The following is a 17740-nucleotide window of genomic DNA, read 5'->3' on the forward strand; positions in this document are numbered from 1 at the left end:
CACGTCATATTAAGCTGTATACTTTTATAATAAAAATAAGTTGAATAAACATTATTCAGAAAATGACATTAGATTTAGGTTTTGTGGAGAAATGCGAATCTTGGCAATTAGAAAGCAAATTTTTTCCAAGTAAAGTCGGTGGTAAACCAGCATGGCTTGACTTAAAAAATATACCCGGAGAAAAAATTCTTCAATGTGAATATTGTAAAGAACCTTGTATCTTTTTATGTCAAATTTATGCACCGTACGAAGATAGTGAAGATGCTTTTCATAGAACGATCTTTGTCTTTATGTGTAGAAACGTAGAATGCTCAAAACTGAATAAAAATGGAAATTTAAGAGTATTTCGCTCTCAGTTACCAAAGTTAAATGAATTTTATCCATCTGAACCTCCTATAGAACAGAGTGATTGGAGAACTGATATTAGTATGTATCTTCAAGAATTAGTAAATTTATTGTATAAATGATTATAACAATAAAAAACAGCTTGAATAATTTTAGGTGTAAATAAGTGGGTAAAAACATGTTATATTTGTGGAATATTAGCACCTAGCCATTGTTCTAAATGTAAAACTGTAAATTATTGTTGTCGTGCACATCAAATATATGATTGGAAACATGGACATAAAGAGATTTGTGGTAGTAATAAAAAAATAATAAGGAAACCTGAAATCTTGTTAACTGAATATGAAATAGTGATTGAAAGAGAAGATAAAAAAGATATAGATGATTCAATTAAAGGAGGAGAAGAAGAAGAAGATGAAGATGAAGAAGAAGAAGAAGAAGAAGAAATTAAAAAGTATGAAGCAATGGTTCAAAAAGGTGAAGCAGGAATTTTTCAAAATGAAGACATGCCAAATGAATTGCTAAATATGGTTAATGAAAAGGAAGATAAATTATTTTCTACATTTCTTTCAACTGTTGATAAATATCCGCATCAAATATTAAGGTTCAAATTTCTTATATCACTCTTTTTTGCTTTATAAAAAAAGAGTTTTAAATATAGCAAATTTTATATGTTTGCAGATATGATAGAGGTGGCAATATTTTATACATTTCAGGAGAAAGCAAAATTGATGACATACCAAGGTGTTCAGAATGTAATGGAGAGAGGCAATTTGAGTTTCAGGTGAAGTAAAAAATATATTATTTTGTGATCAAAAATTGCATGTATGACTAACAAGATTATTAATTGCAGATTATGCCTCAATTATTGAACTTCTTAAATCTTGGAAATCCATTAAAATGTATTGACTGGGGTATTTTAGCAGTATTTACTTGCATAAAATCATGTGTACCTAAAAATGGATACAGCAAGGAATATATATGGAAACAAGACATCATAGAAAATGATAGTAATAAAAAATGAGTAAAATATAAATACTTGTAATACATAATTAAAATGTAAAAATATTAAAAAGCTACAAATATTTTGTAGAACAATTTTAATAATCCAAAATACATAATTATTTTGATAATAATAATTTGATTTTTACATTCTAAAAATCGTATATAATAAACATAGTTGATGAAAAATATAAAATAAGTATCATCTCCTAAAATTAAATCAACACTCGAAATTGATTATCTTTACATAATAAAAGTAAAAAATAATCTTATATATTTTTGAGCATACAATGTCATAAGAAAAATAACAATTGGTAGCACAATATGACATAATTAAAGAAAGTATCAAAATATTAGGTTCCTTGAAAGATTGTTAATAGTTGTAGCACTTTAAAAATGATAATATATATATATATATATATATATATATATATATATATATATATATATATATATATATATATATATATATATATATATATATATATATATATATGATCATTATATGAAACATACACTAATTATAGAATTATATACAAAAATATACTATATATTAATAAAATTATAAAAAAATATATTAATGTCTTGCATTAAATTTCCTGAATATTGTTTTATCGACTATTTCTATTTGTCGATAGAGGTAGTATAAAAATTATGTCAATCGTAAAATTAATAGTAGTTGATATAGATAAAATTACTTTGTCGAAGAATGTAATATACATAAACTTTCTTGGCAATATTGCTTGAAATACCTTAAGGTAATACTCGTCACGGCCTTTGTTAAATTATAAGATAATTCAAAAGGATCTTGTACACACAATGGAGAATCAATACGGAAATATTCAGGATTTTTTGAGGTTCTCAGATGTTTGGTGTAATGTTTCATTTCTTCAGGCAGCATGTTTGTCTCCACAAAAGCTTGTTTAGCTATAGGTTGACCCATAAGTGGACAAATAATGTAATGCTGATAATCAAAATTTGTATAAAATTGAAAAAAACCCATTAACAATGTTGGAATTGACTGTTCAGATTTATTATTATTTTTTGGTTGTGCAACACCAGTTTCCCATCCTGAAATAAAATTTCAAATCAAGTAACTATAAGTAACAAAAACAAGATTTATTTTGTTGGCAATGATATATTTTACCACATATGAGTTGAGATTTATTTTTCTCTTGTATTAATTCTGCAACACTTTCTAAATAAGATTTTCTTTGTAAGTAGAATATAACAAGCCAAGCAAGAGCATAACTCGTTAAGCCATGTTTTTCAGGTAAGTTAATGTAGGAGAACCATTTTTTTATAACCAATATTAGTTTCCTACAGGGTAAATATGCATCATTGAAAGACCTGAAAATTATTTAATATATACATAACATTGAATAAACATGCTGATCTATTTATGTATTAAATTAATAAAAAGTGAAACACATTACCTTATTAGTTTAGAATTCTCAACAGAAAGACCGTTTGTGGTAGAAACATCACAATGTAAACCATTTCGTTTGTATATTAATTTTATTATAGGAACTTTTGCTTTTTCCACTATTTTTTTTATTTCCCATTCTCCTTTTTGTTCTTGTAAAATTTTTTTAATCAACATAAAATGCGTTTGTGCTAAAGTGTCATTGTCCTGATTGTCATGTAAAGTATCCTGACCGTATGTATTTTCTATGTATATAGCAATATAATAAATGATACTTCAAATTTAATAAATTCTTTATACTCTTAAAATACATACTTACCGCAATCAAGATATATGTCTATGTCACTATTTGGAAATCCAAGTCCATTAACTCTTGAACCAAATATAAACCCTTTAACAGTTGGGAAATATAATCTCACGCTATTTTCTAAAGATTGTTTCACTTCCTGTGATATATTGTCGTTCAATAAAACTTGTGTTTGTTGGAATAAAATATCAGAAATCTCGTCAATTTGTGTTAACATTTGTTTCATATCATCAGGAAAATCCTCAATCATAAAATCTTGACTTTTTAATAAATATTTATGCAATATATCATTACAGTGTTCTGTATAAGAGTCTTTCTGACTTAACCATAATGTAGTACATGGAATACAAAAGTCGAATATTTGATCACTCAAAATTTTACTGTGTTTTGTATTAATATGCATTATAAATTCTAATTTAAATTCAAAATTCTTTTGACATAAAACACAACAAAATCTCTGAATATTATACCACAAATTCTTAATATCTTGTGATATAGAATCAAAAATGGCATCTATAACTTTGGCTGATTCTTTATATTTTTTTTTATGTATACTGCTTTGTATATGTAAATTAATACTGGCTCTATTATCACTAATAGGATTTTCACAAGCATAACACTTTAATGAAGAGTTTGATAGTTTCTTTATGTATTGCCTTGATAGTTCATAAAAGTTTATATCTTCTTTAACTTGATTAACTTGCGTCCTATGTCTTTGGAGACATATATGTTCATATACCAAATATAATTCTTTTGAAACTTTCTCATTGCAAGCTAAACAATAGAGATATGTTCTATCATATGGCATAATTAATTCCAAATTTATTTTAATACTTTCTAGTTTTTGTTGAACATTATACATTTTTTCTTCAATTTCTAAATATTTTTCAATGTACATTTGATTCAGACGTTCTGTTACAGATTTCTTTTTTGATTTGCATTCTTTTGGTGTCTGTTTGTCAAAGGGTGATTTACATAAAAAATCTGTGATTTGTGCTCTCACTATATCTGTTATAATAGAACCATTATCAAAACTATTTAATTTAGAGTGAATGCTATTACTAATAGATAGTTTAGTTATTTTTGTTGTTAATGCAACAACATTACAAGCACTTGATTGATCAATATTTTGACTTTTCAATTTATTCTTATGAGTCATTCCTTTGACATGTGAAACAATATTATGAATTGATTCAATTTTACGATTACATATTATACATATAAAGCTATCAGATTCAAGTATCATAACTCCCTTGTTTAACAGTTCTTGTTGTACCATTTTTGAGCAATTCTTGTTACATGATATTGAAGCACAAATTTTGCAATTCCTAGTCTTTAGATTTGGTTGTTTTTTTTTTAACTTTGTTGTATCTGAAAACATATATTGTGTTCATCAAAATCTAATTCTTTCTTTTCATTACTAATATTGACATTGTTTATAATTTTATAATTGTATTTATTCATGCTATGACTTTCTAATGTTTTTTTCTCCATTGACATGTGACAAAACATGACTTAGAGAAGGCAAAGGACACATACACAATTCGCACTTATACAGTACTTCTTTATTATTATTGTAATGAAATGTATAGTATACAGGAACCATTATTTATGAGAGTTTTATATTTTTTATCTGAATAATTATGGAATGTTCTAAAAATCTTAAAAGGTATATATTTATTATATTCATTAGTAATATATGTTGTAATAATATAATATATGAACTACATACAATTATTAGTCTTAGATTTTACATTACATTTAAGAATTTTTGTACATTTTCATAAATTATACCTGTTAGAATTATGAAAAAAAAGAAGTTATAAAGAACACTAACGACAGGTGTAGCTGATAAATGCGCGAGATGCCCTCTAGATAATGTAAACAAAAAAGGATAGAATAGTATTATAGGGAAAGAGATAACTATAATATAACCTTATCTGATCAGTTCTCGCGAGAGGTATATTTCTAAAAAATCTCGAATATCTTTGTACATTATTGGGTGTGAATAGAATATAAATATCCGAATTATTTGTTTATTCTACATACGTACTCAACACTAGGCACTCATTCCATAAAGTCAGTTCCGAAAAATGGCTAATTAATATGGTTAGATATGATGTTACACATGTATAAATTATTCCATCAGATAAACATTTTAAAAATGTAAGACGAATATTTTATATACCTTGTATAAGTTTAATCATTTCTTCTTCAATCCCAGAAATCTCAATGTTATTTCTTAATAAAGCCATTTAAAATACTATATATGCACTTATTAAAATTTTATATCAGTATTTTACGTCACATTCTAATATTGCACATTTGATAACTGCAGAGGAAGTAACAATTTATTTTCCTTTATAGCAGAAATCTATATCTTAATCATATATAATGAATCATACCAGATTAGATAGTATACTAGTGATAATACAATATTGTTGGAATCCCCTAACCTACTAAGTTTTATTTCTAGTGTCTTTTATACTTATGTAAGAAATACCAACTGTCCGTTTGTGCAGTAAAATTAAGCAAAAGTAACCATTTTAGAAATCAACTTAGCGCTTAAAACATATTAATTTATAATAGTTACAGTGTCATGAGCAACTCTTTACTTTTATACGTGGTAGCCATATTTAATATAAGTTAAGGATTAAATTCTTTCTAACAAGTTTTGAATAGTTCTATATAAAAACAAATTTTTCATACGTAGATTACCATTTAAAACTTTTCTTTAATAAAATATTTTTGATTTGATGTATTTATGTATTGAAAGAGTATATTAAAGATATGTTGCATAAGGTTGTATGGTTTGAATCAATTATACTGATTAACGTAGTTCGATTGAGTACCTCTATACGGAAGTGACAGGAATTGCGATTGGTAGGGTAGCATTATTTTATTACGTGTCATGTACGCAAATCTGCTTTTCTCGATTGCTTGAGAATACTAAAACGAGCTTTTGAAGTTTTTAAATATTTTATTATTTTAATTATTAAAGGTATTTAAAATTTGTATGTTTATCCATTCGTAGTAGAGTGTACAAGTTTACTATTTTCGTTTATTATGAAGTGCACGTTAATAGCATTTAAAATTGTCATAAACATATGCAACAGAAATCTATTTAGTTTACTTTGTTATTTCATACTTTGAGAAATAAACTCGATAGTAGGACTCAAATAATAAACATACCATTCGTAAAAATTGACATTTGTGATTAGTAACACTTTCAAGATTTTGAATTAAGTCATAAAAAGTTACATACATTAATTTTCATTAGCAATTATTTAAGAATATTTGTGCACCTCTCTAATTAATATTCTTCTAGATTTATAGTTCATTATCGATTTATTTACAAAAGAGACGGTGAATTTATTTCATTACTAAATGTCATTAATGTATATTTTATTTACAGCAAGAAGATGCGTCAATTGAAAGGAAAGACAAAAGAAACAAATAAACAGAAGAAAGAAAGGAAAAAGGAATTTCTAGAGAACAAGCAGCGTGTTTTTACTGTTGTGTTACCAACCATTGCTGCAATATTTGTTGTAATAGCAGCATATGTTTATGTTAAAACCCGTCCAAAAGTTGTTGAGTATTAATTGGCATGTGTTCATTATTGATCATTAAACCACAATACACAATGTATTTTGAGAATGCTTGGACAGTTCCTTGATACATTTGTACAATTAAATAAGAATTATTTAAATAAGAAAGCGGATTTGAATGTCTGCTCATGGCACTTCATTCCTAACATTCTATAATCAAATATAGACATTGTGCATTAATTGTATGACTTTTACAAAATATTTTTCACGCTAAATGTTATATGATATTGGGATATATGTATATGTATATATATATACCAATTAAGGGAATATAATTAAGACGTTTTATTATATAAAAAGAAGTAATATTGTGCTATTATTGAAAGATCTGTATGTAACAAAATAGTTAGCTTTCAAATTTGTATATTAAATTGCAATTTATTGCATTTTCTCAAATGCAATTTTATAAAAGATGATTAATTTTAGTAAAAAGTTATTCCAATATGAAAACGTAATTCCAAAGATGTTGCATTTTTAGCACAATACAGATGTTTTCCACATGAATTATTTTACATAGATTTATGAACTATCCAGTAATTTTACTATTCTTTAAAATAAGAATAGAAAGTATTGTTTTATAAAATATTTGCATAATAAACATGAATATAAAGTAATTTTAAAGTACATTTATTTCTAAAATTATTTTTTTGCACTACAGTTTTCCCTCTTTTTTTGCATATTGTATATTGTTTTTCTTTCTTTATTTTTTAATAATTTTCGAGTATATATTTTTTTTCATAGACAATATTCCATCTGTGTCAGTATTTAATAAATTATAAATATGTAACTTACGGTTGTAAAAAGATTGAGAACCACTGCGTTAGCCACATTACATACACCCTTATGGTCTAAGCATACACCAATAGGAAGTTAACACGAACATAGATGTACACGCGTGTATTGAACTTTCGGTATCTATTTCTTTGCAGATTGAGCACTTTATTATTATTTTAAAAATGAAAGAAAATTTCATTTATTTCTCATTTGTAATTTCATTCGTGATAGTTATACTCTGGACAAGTTCTGTAAAAGGTATATTAATATTTATTGTGCTTTCTTTGAAACGTCAAAATCAAGTACAGTAACATATATTTTAAAATATTACCAATATTTTAAATAAAGTTAATAAATTAGTATATCTTACACTTTGAAAAATTTTTTAGATTTATTATTCTAAATTATATTATTATTATAGAATAGTTTATTAAATTCATTGATATTTCTTTCTGCTAACCTATTTTCTTTTGTTTTCTTTTTTATATTAATACAAATTTTATAACTAAGCGTCTTTGTAAATATTATTCATTTTAATGTATTACATACAATTGTATTATATTACACACAAAGTATTTATGTGATTTAATTGCACATTGTTCTTAAGAAAAGTTATTGTAAAATTTATAAATAAAAGAATATGTATATATACAGCTAAAGGAACACAACATGTGACATGTGGTTCTACTTTAAAATTAATGAATGTGGATTATAAAGTAAGATTACATTCTCATGACATAAAGTATGGAAGTGGAAGTGGTCAACAATCAGTAACAGGAACTTCAGCAAAAGAAGATGGAAATTCTTATTGGCTTGTAAAAGCAGGAACAAAGAAACAGTGTACTAGAGGGTAAGAATCTAAGGTGGTAATATATCATTTATCTTTTAACAATAATTACAACAATTTTTGATAGAACGCCGATCAAATGTGGAGATATTATAAGACTAGAACATATAGCAACAAAAAAGAATCTTCATTCACATCGTGTTAGTTCACCACTTAGTGGTAAACAAGAAATATCTGCTTATGGTGACAACAAGGGAGAAGGTGACAATGGCGATAATTGGCTTTTAGTATGTCAGATTGAATTTTGGAAGAGAGATGAACCTGTTATGTTAAATCATGTAGATACAGATACGTAAGTTTTCCATATTTTTATGGCTATATATAAGAAAGAATTTTTGAAATATTAAAAATATTTTATTCTATAGATACTTAGCAGTAAGTGGAAGAGTTTATGGTAACCCTATTACTGGTCAGACTGAAGTAGTGGGTGAATATTCTGCTAGGTCTCCTCATGTTGAATGGGTAACAACAGAAGGAGTATTTATTCACCCTAATGACTTTAAAGCTCAACACCATACACATACAGAATTATAAAGCAAATTCTTTAGTTAGATACAAAATTTTTTATGGCAATAGTCTTATAAAAAATAATTCTATATAAACTGAAATTATGTAAAAAGATCAGTATCTGATTACTCTACATCTCTATAGAGAAAGATTCTTCTTAATAGTATAAAAATAATTTATATGATCTTATATAATATATAAGAAGGTAATTCCATTAATAATTTTCAAAAAAAATTGTATATTGCCAAAAAATTACTGTTACCTATTTTTATGATCTAGACAACAGCCAAATAAAATGAATAATTCTGATTGCTTTTGTTATGATCTTTATTGTATGTGTGAATGTAATAACAAAAAATTATTTCATGATACTGTATTTATGAAAATTTATATGAAGAGTGCAGTATGATTTGTGCAGATGTATAAATGTATTAAATAGATGTGATATTTATTACAATATAATACAATTTACAGTAAATAAGAAACGTGTATTTCATTGTATGTATACACATTCATAAAAAAATGTATAAACATATTTTAATAATTAGTTGTTGTAATAAGTGTTTCCATTTTACATTATATTTGCTTTAATTCATATTTTCCATTAAGGTCTCTAGTCCCTATAAGACCATTATATGGGAAAATAATATTTGAAAGGCCATAATTTCCAAAAATTTCTCTTAAAGTTTGTTTTCCTGATATATTTGCATACCGCTGTTTACCTGACATACAACTATGCAATTTCCATGTTGCATATACCAAACAAATACACAAGATAGAGACTAATATGTCAAACATTGTTACAAGTAGTATGTAAGTATTTTCTCTAGAATGCAATAATCTAACAAGAGCAATAGGAAAACAGAAATTCAAAAATATATTGAAGGAATCCGTATCTGTTCTTACTACACGATTAATATTGTCATATAAGTATGGCCCAAGAGTACACAATGAATATATACACGTTAGAGATGTATAAAAACAAAATAGAATAAAATTACCTATATTTTGTCTTAATATACAGGCACCCAAGAAAAAACAATGATGATCACGAAAATGGAAGCACTTCCTACAAAAAACACAATGCTGTGTTGGTTTGCATGTATAATTAATACATTTTTCGCAATACCAATATTTATATTCAACATTATCTTCTGCCTCATTATATATTAATAACTTCTTTCCCATAGTTTTAACTTCCATAATTGTTGCGTTATGACTTATAGTATATACCGAATACCAATTCAGATATACTTGAACACAAAAAAAGATGAAAACTGGAGTAAGCTTTTCATTAATATACGTTGTTAGAGTGATAACAGCTATACTATATATTAATGCAATAAATGGACAAATTTTTACAATAATTTGTGGGAATGCTTTCATATTTTCTAATTCTTTTTAATGTTATTTATATAGCAAAAATTTGAATGAAATATAATGAATTTGAAATTGTTGTCTCCTTCACATTCTTCCTTATTATTTTTATGTTAATCCACTATAATTTTAGTACGAGTATATTTTGTCTTTTCCTGCAAAAGGAAAGATATTACACAAATTTTTCTATCTGCTTTTTATACCTTAATAATACAATAAAACTTTGACTTTTATTTCTATAACCTTTTAATAGTTACTGTATAGACTAAGAGAAAAATGTTTGATCACAAAATTCGAAACATTGATTAATTTATTTTTTAGAAAACAAATATCCACAATGAATTCAAAATATATATTAAAATATATATTCAATGGTAGGTTATAAGTCAATTGTTACTGGCTATAACCCCTTCAATATAATTGCAAATATTTTAATAAAAAGGATTACCTTCTTTTAATAAAGAAACGTTGTTATTACAATAATATATATATATATATATATAATGTTAGTGGTATTCAGTTCTTTTATTTTTTCTACATATTCAGATATTCATAGAACATAATTATTTGGTAACTATGTTTTAACTTGTAAGACTGCAGAAACTAATACCAGAGAGGAAATTTCTTCTCTGCCAATACTCCAAAAATACGAAGCATATAAAGTATGTAGAAATCATTAATCGAAATTACGAAGTTCTTAATTGAGTTTTTAACATTATAATTGGAATAAAATATGAGAGGAAAGTTATTCTGTCAGTTGTTTATACATAAAAATGCATTTTGACTAAGCACTAATATTGATATCTAGGAGAATATTAATAAACAAGTTTGTTGTATAAAAACAATTATTTTTATTGATATATATGCATACATTAAATGTGAAAAAATAGTAGATTTAATAAATAAAATAATAAAATTTTTGTCTAAAAATTTAACTCTTCATTTTACTAATTATACAAGTTTTTGAGGATACTTTTGAATACAATCAAGTAGTATAAAAATAAGCTTAAATTATGCATATTTTTAAATAGATGGGTAATTTCAAAAATAAAAATTTAATAAATTTCAAGATACATTTAGCAATTAAATATATTCTTTTTGAATATATCAAGTACTAAATAGATTTCTCTTCACTGATTTTTTTATACATATTTATACATTTATTTTTTATTATGCTCAAACTTTGTACATTTTTTGTAATGAGAAATCGAACTTTGAATTTGTATGTTATGTTTATAAACATATATATAGTATTAAATAAGCACATTAAATGTATGTCATTTTTTTACAAAATTATTTTTCACTTTCTTTTATTTTCACTAAAAAGATGCAACTTTTTTAACTGGAAAATATAGAAAACGGTACTAACATATAAAAAGAAATTTTAAAAATATCGACGATTATTTACATTTAATTTACATTACCGATTTTATAATTTTTGTTCTCTTATATACAATACATTCAATCTTCTTTGTTTACATGTAAAATACTTTATAAATTGTGCATTGTTAATTCAAGTCCACCCGTTTCGTATCATCTTAAACGTCAAAAGTAGCTTAGAGTGTATAGTTCTACACTATTATCTATTTTATTATGTAATCTAAAATTCTGTTTCCTAAAGAAAATTTATCTTGTACTTGTAGAACATAATATGAACATATTATGATTTTTATAAGTTATCAAAATATACTACTATAGTAAAATGCTTGTACAACTAGAACCTGAACCTCCAACTTGATGTGTTGGTAGACCATTTCAGTAAGTATGTGGTCTTCATTCATTGTTTTTTGATAATGATATTATTTAATGATATTTACAAATCACGAAAGTTCACCAATGGGTGCATTTTGTAACCACAAATCATGTATGAAATTATATAAATCATCACTAACAGCCACCTGTATAAATTCAATTATTTTAGAAAAATATCATGTAAATGTAAACATTTATTGAAACTTACTTTATATGGTGTAGGATTTAAATTTCTTTTGTGATCATTTCTGAGTGTTTTTAATGACTCTTGAACTCTATTTCGTATTTCTTGTAATGTAGGCAAAGGTTGGCATAATTTACCATTTTTCCAGTATACCTAAATGTTTGTAAAAAAGTATTGTAAATCTATAAAAATATTATAAAATCGTGCTTATAAACGTTGATACTTGTTCAATTTACCTTATGCAATGATTCCACTCGCGATGGAATAACATAAGCTCTTTTTGATTCTTGGAAAGGATGCCTACAAAGAACTTTATGTTTTACTTGTGGAACTTCTTCTGTTGATCTTTGTAACAGATCGATCAAAGCATATCCATCCGCTCCGTATAATCTGAATGCATCTTTCTTTCCTGGTATTGTTACTTTACCAACTTCCTGACTGAGTTTAATTCTAGGTTGGCCATTAATTTCAACCATTTTATAAACGCAACCTAATGCTGGTTGCCTTTGACATGTTACCAAATGTGTCCCAATTCCAAAACAATCGATCTTATGATTCTATAAAAGAACATCCTTTATAAGAAGCAGAAAAATATGTTGCAAAATAAAGTTGAGATTTCTTTCATGTATATTTATTTACCTGCTCATTTAAACTCAGAATAGTCTCCTCGTTAATATCATTTGACGCACAGATTGTTAATTTTGCAAACCAAGGTATATTGTATTTGATGGCAATTCTTTCGAAAATATTTCTTGCTGTATTACTTAAATACGCCAAATCACCGCTATCAATTCTTATACCAACTGCTTTATAACCCAAGTCATTTAAAGCTAGTGCCACTGCACAAAAATTTAGAAGACCACTCCTGAGTAAAAAATTTACTTATATATTACACATATAAATTGTATAAATGTAAAAGTACACGAAAGACATTATCAATTATACATGCATCTATATGGTATTATGAATGGTATTATATAGCATTATGGAGTCTGAAACATAATGTAAGTACACAATTATTTTGTATTTTATGAAAAATATATACATATTATAGATTCTTTAAATAATATTAAAATCTACTACTATTAATACTGTAAAGTATATAATATGTACTATTATTAATTAAATGAAATGCATGACTTTTTAATGGTTTTATATGAGTTGTAATAGGAAATGTGAATAAAATATGAATTATTAAATTACATGCAAGCTATCAATTTTAAGATTATGCTAATTATGATACAACAGGAGAAAATTTTGTGTTAGTAAAGCAATTCTTTCATTTTATTAGCATATTCTCTTTTTATCATTGTATGTTTTTCATGATTTTTAGTTAACATCATTTTATTATTAATACAATTCAAACAGTTAATTGTTATTTTTTTACATGGCTGAATTGGGAAGGGTACTATATAAGGTCATATGTAGTATAAGATTTACAAAATTTTGTACAAAATAACATACAATTTTGCAGATCCTTTATTACTGTTTTACGAAAAGAAACAAGCAACGATTTATAAATTTGCCCGCTTTACAGAATTTCGATTTTTCTTATAAATCAATTAAATTGAATTAAATAGAATAATATTGCATTTGAAATATGATTGAGTGCATTACATAGTTTTAATTTAAAGTTATTAAGATAAAATCTAACAAAATAAATATTAAATAAACATCAAATTAAATTTTAATAATTTATACTTATTATTCATGAAAATAATTGATTAATTATGTTTGCTAAATGAAAAATATGATGATTTATCCTGCAAAGCAGACAAGGAGACAATATCGTACCTCACATAGAGCTCACCCAATTCGCCTTGACTTAATAAGCCATTCTTGTCATGAGAAGCCGATTCTGATATAATTGGATTGTTTCTGACACCATTTTGGGCATGTGTATTGGACCCATTTGTTAGATGTTTATTCTTTACATTTAGGCTGGCTATACATGCCTGTCTCTTGGCCGAGGATTCGATGCTATAAACACACTCCTGTTAAGCTACAGTGTGTATATGTTTCATCATGCCTGCTTTGTGAATTATTAATTAGTGTACTAATACACATATCAAACCCAATTAAATGTACTTTTAGTTAAAAGTAAAATTAGTCACAAAATATCTCGAATATCTTTCTAGTACATTTTTTGTTTCTCTTTTCCCAGAATATTTTATAGAATTTATTATCTTTAATCTTTATAAAACAATTTTAAAGAGTTTATAGTATTATTTTAGAACTACTCATATAAAACCATATAAGTAATAGATATTTATATACTTAAATTTAAGTATAGATACTTTTGCTAAATATTTTTAGTTATCTATTCTTTTCACTACTTTATATTTATGCATATTAAAAACAGCACGAAAATTAATATTTAAATTAGGTACTATAAGCTTGCAATTAGCAGAAGGTCCTATAAATAAATTAATAAAGGGTAGAGAATATTATTGAACATATTAATACAGCTAACATAGAAACATGGCATTGTACATTTAGATAATATTCCGAATGTATACATACATGCAAATAATCAAATATGCATACAAGTATTAAGAAAATATATATATTCATTTCTATATATCAAATATGCAAAACAAGAGTTCAAAAGAGTTAAGAAGAAGGTGAAATAAAAAAGATATAGATCAAGTAAGCAAAATATTATACCTTTTCACATCATATGTATCTACAAGAGCAACAAATCGTTGAGGGTAAGCAATGGCATAACTAATTAAAGCTGCTAATTCTCCACTAGAAGCTTCAGAAACTAATGTTCCTACATCAGCTGCAATAGAATTCCGATGTTTGTAAGCCAATTCTAAAAGGTCATAAACTTGTCCTGTTCCTTTATGTGCCAAAGTCTGAAAAAATATATAACACATTAAAATGAAATACAATTTCATTTAAGAAAGTTAATTAATAAATAATATGAGCGAACCTTTTCTTGCAAATCATCAATGCCAGTGAAAGATGTGATATATGAATGTGCATGTGTTCCACTTACAGGAATATTATAAAGTTTTCCTGCTAAAACATTACTTGTACCATCAAAACCACCTGGAAAATATTAATTTTTTTTAGAAGAAGGTAGAGGGAGATATTGGTTAAAATATATCTTCAGAATAATATATGTTATCGCTAATACATTAAAAAAAAAAAAGAAATAGGCACATCTTAAATATTTGTTCATTATAATTAATTCAGAAAACAAGGGAAGGAACTTGTATTTAATACCATTCATTGTTTCGTTCAATTTAATTTTGTTCTAGATATGAATTTTTCATAAAACGTGAAACAGCTATGTATATAAAAATATATTTAACTTATTTTAAATTATTATCTATCACCAATATGGTACAAATTGTTAAAGAATGATGCTGTTTGTTGATTGTTACTCAAGAAATTATAAAGCAAATGATGTTAAGAAGAAATAATATACATTTATATATGTATATGAATATTCTTACTGTATGCAATAAATAATGTAATAAAATGTAATGTAAAATATATAAAATAATGTAAAGTAAAATGTAATGTAATAAAATAATGTAATAATGTGATATGTTGAATAGTTTAAATATAATGTTTTATGATTTGAAAAGAAATGAACTTAACTGAGTACTACATTGAGATTTTAAAATAAAATAAAAGGAAATAAATATATAAGAAATATTTACCAATATAGCTATATTTAGAGGCACTTAAACCACCATCAGGACCCTGAGCTCTTCGAAGACCAAATTCTAGCAATGTTATATTTTTCCCAGCAACCATACGATATCTAGCTGCATTAGTTGCCATTAAACTTGCATAGTTAACTAATGTCAACAGTGTTGTTTCCAAAAGTTGTACCATTATTAATGGACCTTCTACTCTTAGTAATGGTATTCTGCATAACATATCAATTTGTATTGAGGTTTTAACTTATTAAGATTTGATGTTTCATCAAATATGTAATGTTGATAAGCATTGGAACATTAACTCTAACTGCTGTCATAAGAGCAAGAAAAAGTTTCCTAAACGATGATAATGATGATGATGATTAACATAACTGAATATTATTTGCATGATACATGCAACTTTTAAGAAATTTTTAACTAACCTTGGAAAAACAACTGAACCTTCTTCCATAGCATATATTGTCACATCTTTTGGGGTCAGATCTTTCAAATATTCAAAAAACTTTTGATCAACTGACGATGGCATTGTTGACTTCAAGTACTTAATGTCTGTATAATTTAATATTAATTATAAATCTCGAAGGATTCTTTAAATGTAGAGATTTAAATAATAGATACATACCACTAGAGGAATAACGAAATTTTTCTAAAAATTTCATACATTCTTCTAGTCCAGCAAAGATTGTGAATTCGCCTTGGAAAGGATTTTTGCGAAAATATAAATCAAATACAGCATGATCATTCATTTTTTGACTCTTCCAATAAGCATATGCCATTGTAATCTGGTACAAGTCTAAAATTCAAAACGATGTAAACAAACATTATCTCATATATTATCTAAATAATATTCTGACATTTGCAACAACAAACTTTAATTTTAATTAGAGATTTATTACATTACAAAATAATATGTTATTTTTGTATTAAAATACAATTTCTTTTTATTAGCAAAATAATTAACTATATGCAGAGCAATCCTGTACAAAAAATATTTTTATCAATTGGAATTACATAAATTAAAGAAACAGTTCTATGATTAAGATACTGAGTTTTAATTCTGAAAGAAAATACAAGCGGAAGAATTTTCGCTATTCGTGTGTATCACACACTGAAACACCACGTGTTATATCATGACTTAATATATCTATTAAGTAAACGATAAGATAAAATAGATCTGCACGTTTTAAGGTTACTTCTTTTTAACATTGTTTTTTGCAATTATTAACAATTGTTAACAAATACAGAGGGCAAGTACCTGTTAAAAGTGGTTGTACGACACAATTTTGACGTGAATGACACCATGATTTATTCTCGTTATCTGACATTTTTCTTAAGAATTTTAGTGATTTAACTGAAGGTGTTAATGAAAGGAAAAAAAATTGTAAGATAGCTTTTTCTCTTGATAATAATGAATGTTACACCATTCACTGAACAACAACGGTCAAGCACCGTTACCGACGAACTAGCATGTTTCGACGGTGAACTCCGTATTATACGCTCCGCGTATTCTCAGAATCGATAGGAACGTTTGAAGGACGTTATGAACGACGCGACTTGTTATTCCGCCATTTCCACCAATAGTAAAGGCTCCTCTTAAGAAACTGCTAGAAATTAGGTTGCCACTTTAGTACTAGTACGTAAATGCGCAGAAAAAGAGTGATAAATTTTCTCTGTGCTATCATTAAATTCTTTCCCTTTTTTTCTTCTATCCCCTCTTTTCATCGTGTGAATTACAATCAACCTATTCATCGAATATTTTGAACGAATCTTATTTTAGAAAACATAAAATTTGTCATCTGTGAATGATTTCATGTAACTTGATTTATATGTACCGCTAAATTATCATCATGGATCATGGATTAACAGTTAAGTAGCAATCTTAGATGTGTATCAGTTTAATATAAGTTGAATATACATATGTATTTGCACGG

The 17740-nt window shown here is 25.9% G+C and overlaps 5 protein-coding genes and 1 long non-coding RNA gene across 10 annotated transcripts; 3 read left to right on the forward strand and 3 right to left on the reverse strand.

Annotated features, from left to right (window-relative positions):
* Positions 1-17: 17 nt before the first annotated feature.
* On the forward strand, positions 18-1478 carry LOC117205132 (programmed cell death protein 2). The gene is made up of 4 exons (XM_033443242.1): positions 18-426; positions 502-949; positions 1027-1129; positions 1199-1478. Exons 1-4 carry the CDS (start codon positions 63-65, stop codon positions 1367-1369), a joined length of 1086 nt encoding a protein of 361 aa, XP_033299133.1. The 5' UTR covers positions 18-62; the 3' UTR covers positions 1370-1478.
* Positions 1479-1862: 384 nt separating this feature from the next.
* LOC117205143 lies at positions 1863-5567 on the reverse strand. 3 transcript variants are annotated; one of them, XM_033443260.1, is made up of 6 exons: positions 5486-5567; positions 5269-5412; positions 3093-4451; positions 2784-3018; positions 2495-2697; positions 1864-2418 (listed from the first exon to the last, which is right to left on the reverse strand). In XM_033443260.1, the coding sequence occupies exons 2-6, from the start codon at positions 5333-5335 to the stop codon at positions 2042-2044; spliced, it is 2241 nt and encodes a 746-aa protein (XP_033299151.1). In that variant the 5' UTR covers positions 5336-5412; positions 5486-5567; the 3' UTR covers positions 1864-2041. The 3 variants fall into 3 exon arrangements, with proteins under 3 accessions (XP_033299153.1, XP_033299151.1, XP_033299152.1); XM_033443262.1 differs by having other exon boundaries at positions 1863-2418; positions 2495-2667; positions 5269-5567; XM_033443261.1 differs by lacking the exons at positions 5269-5412; positions 5486-5567 and adding an exon at positions 4620-5262.
* A 354-nt stretch (positions 5568-5921) lies between these two features.
* On the forward strand, positions 5922-6868 carry LOC117205147. The gene is made up of 2 exons (XR_004487186.1): positions 5922-6081; positions 6496-6868. It is a non-coding gene; the product is annotated as an uncharacterized LOC117205147 (long non-coding RNA).
* A 632-nt stretch (positions 6869-7500) lies between these two features.
* On the forward strand, positions 7501-9125 carry LOC117205146 (stromal cell-derived factor 2-like protein 1). Its single transcript, XM_033443268.1, has 4 exons — positions 7501-7720; positions 8117-8312; positions 8377-8601; positions 8675-9125. Exons 1-4 carry the CDS (start codon positions 7645-7647, stop codon positions 8841-8843), a joined length of 666 nt encoding a protein of 221 aa, XP_033299159.1. The 5' UTR covers positions 7501-7644; the 3' UTR covers positions 8844-9125.
* A 118-nt stretch (positions 9126-9243) lies between these two features.
* Positions 9244-10841, reverse strand: LOC117205145 (palmitoyltransferase ZDHHC22-like). 2 transcript variants are annotated; one of them, XM_033443265.1, is made up of 2 exons: positions 10642-10841; positions 9244-10348 (listed from the first exon to the last, which is right to left on the reverse strand). In XM_033443265.1, exon 2 carries the CDS (start codon positions 10200-10202, stop codon positions 9393-9395), a length of 810 nt encoding a protein of 269 aa, XP_033299156.1. In that variant the 5' UTR covers positions 10203-10348; positions 10642-10841; the 3' UTR covers positions 9244-9392. The 2 variants fall into 2 exon arrangements, with proteins under 2 accessions (XP_033299156.1, XP_033299158.1); XM_033443267.1 differs by lacking the exon at positions 10642-10841 and adding an exon at positions 10437-10476.
* A 743-nt stretch (positions 10842-11584) lies between these two features.
* LOC117205144 (nicotinate phosphoribosyltransferase) lies at positions 11585-17646 on the reverse strand. 2 transcript variants are annotated; one of them, XM_033443263.1, is made up of 11 exons: positions 17065-17646; positions 16432-16602; positions 16232-16358; positions 15807-16018; positions 15068-15186; positions 14797-14990; positions 13924-14109; positions 12769-12994; positions 12366-12686; positions 12154-12282; positions 11585-12091 (listed from the first exon to the last, which is right to left on the reverse strand). In XM_033443263.1, exons 1-11 carry the CDS (start codon positions 17132-17134, stop codon positions 12014-12016), a joined length of 1833 nt encoding a protein of 610 aa, XP_033299154.1. In that variant the 5' UTR covers positions 17135-17646; the 3' UTR covers positions 11585-12013. The 2 variants fall into 2 exon arrangements, with proteins under 2 accessions (XP_033299154.1, XP_033299155.1); XM_033443264.1 differs by lacking the exon at positions 13924-14109 and having other exon boundaries at positions 17065-17641.
* Positions 17647-17740: the final 94 nt, after the last annotated feature.

This window comes from Bombus bifarius, unplaced genomic scaffold, assembly GCF_011952205.1.
Source record: "Bombus bifarius isolate JDL3187 unplaced genomic scaffold, Bbif_JDL3187 scf7180000007987, whole genome shotgun sequence".
Lineage (NCBI taxonomy): Eukaryota > Metazoa > Arthropoda > Insecta > Hymenoptera > Apidae > Bombus > Bombus bifarius.

Excerpts from the sequence above, each read along its gene's own strand:
- LOC117205143 (XM_033443260.1), bottom strand. The coding sequence starts at position 5,335 with ATGGCTTTATTAAGAAATAACATTGAGATTTCTGGGATTGAAGAAGAA. Across the intron at positions 3,019-3,092 it reads AGACATATATCTTGATTGCG|AAAATACATACGGTCAGGAT; the intron begins GTAAGTATGTAT and ends CTATATACATAG. Across the intron at positions 2,419-2,494 it reads TAAATCTCAACTCATATGTG|GATGGGAAACTGGTGTTGCA; the intron begins GTAAAATATATC and ends ATTTTATTTCAG.
- LOC117205132 (XM_033443242.1), top strand. The coding sequence starts at position 63 with ATGACATTAGATTTAGGTTTTGTGGAGAAATGCGAATCTTGGCAATTA. Across the intron at positions 427-501 it reads TGATTGGAGAACTGATATTA|GTGTAAATAAGTGGGTAAAA; the intron begins GTATGTATCTTC and ends GAATAATTTTAG. Across the intron at positions 950-1,026 it reads TATCCGCATCAAATATTAAG|ATATGATAGAGGTGGCAATA; the intron begins GTTCAAATTTCT and ends ATATGTTTGCAG.
- LOC117205145 (XM_033443265.1), bottom strand. The coding sequence starts at position 10,202 with ATGAAAGCATTCCCACAAATTATTGTAAAAATTTGTCCATTTATTGCA.
- LOC117205144 (XM_033443263.1), bottom strand. The coding sequence starts at position 17,134 with ATGTCAGATAACGAGAATAAATCATGGTGTCATTCACGTCAAAATTGT. Across the intron at positions 16,603-17,064 it reads CGTACAACCACTTTTAACAG|ACTTGTACCAGATTACAATG; the intron begins GTACTTGCCCTC and ends TTTGAATTTTAG. Across the intron at positions 12,283-12,365 it reads GAGTGGAATCATTGCATAAG|GTATACTGGAAAAATGGTAA; the intron begins GTAAATTGAACA and ends ACAAACATTTAG.
- LOC117205146 (XM_033443268.1), top strand. The coding sequence starts at position 7,645 with ATGAAAGAAAATTTCATTTATTTCTCATTTGTAATTTCATTCGTGATA. Across the intron at positions 7,721-8,116 it reads CTGGACAAGTTCTGTAAAAG|CTAAAGGAACACAACATGTG; the intron begins GTATATTAATAT and ends GTATATATACAG. Across the intron at positions 8,313-8,376 it reads AAGAAACAGTGTACTAGAGG|AACGCCGATCAAATGTGGAG; the intron begins GTAAGAATCTAA and ends AATTTTTGATAG.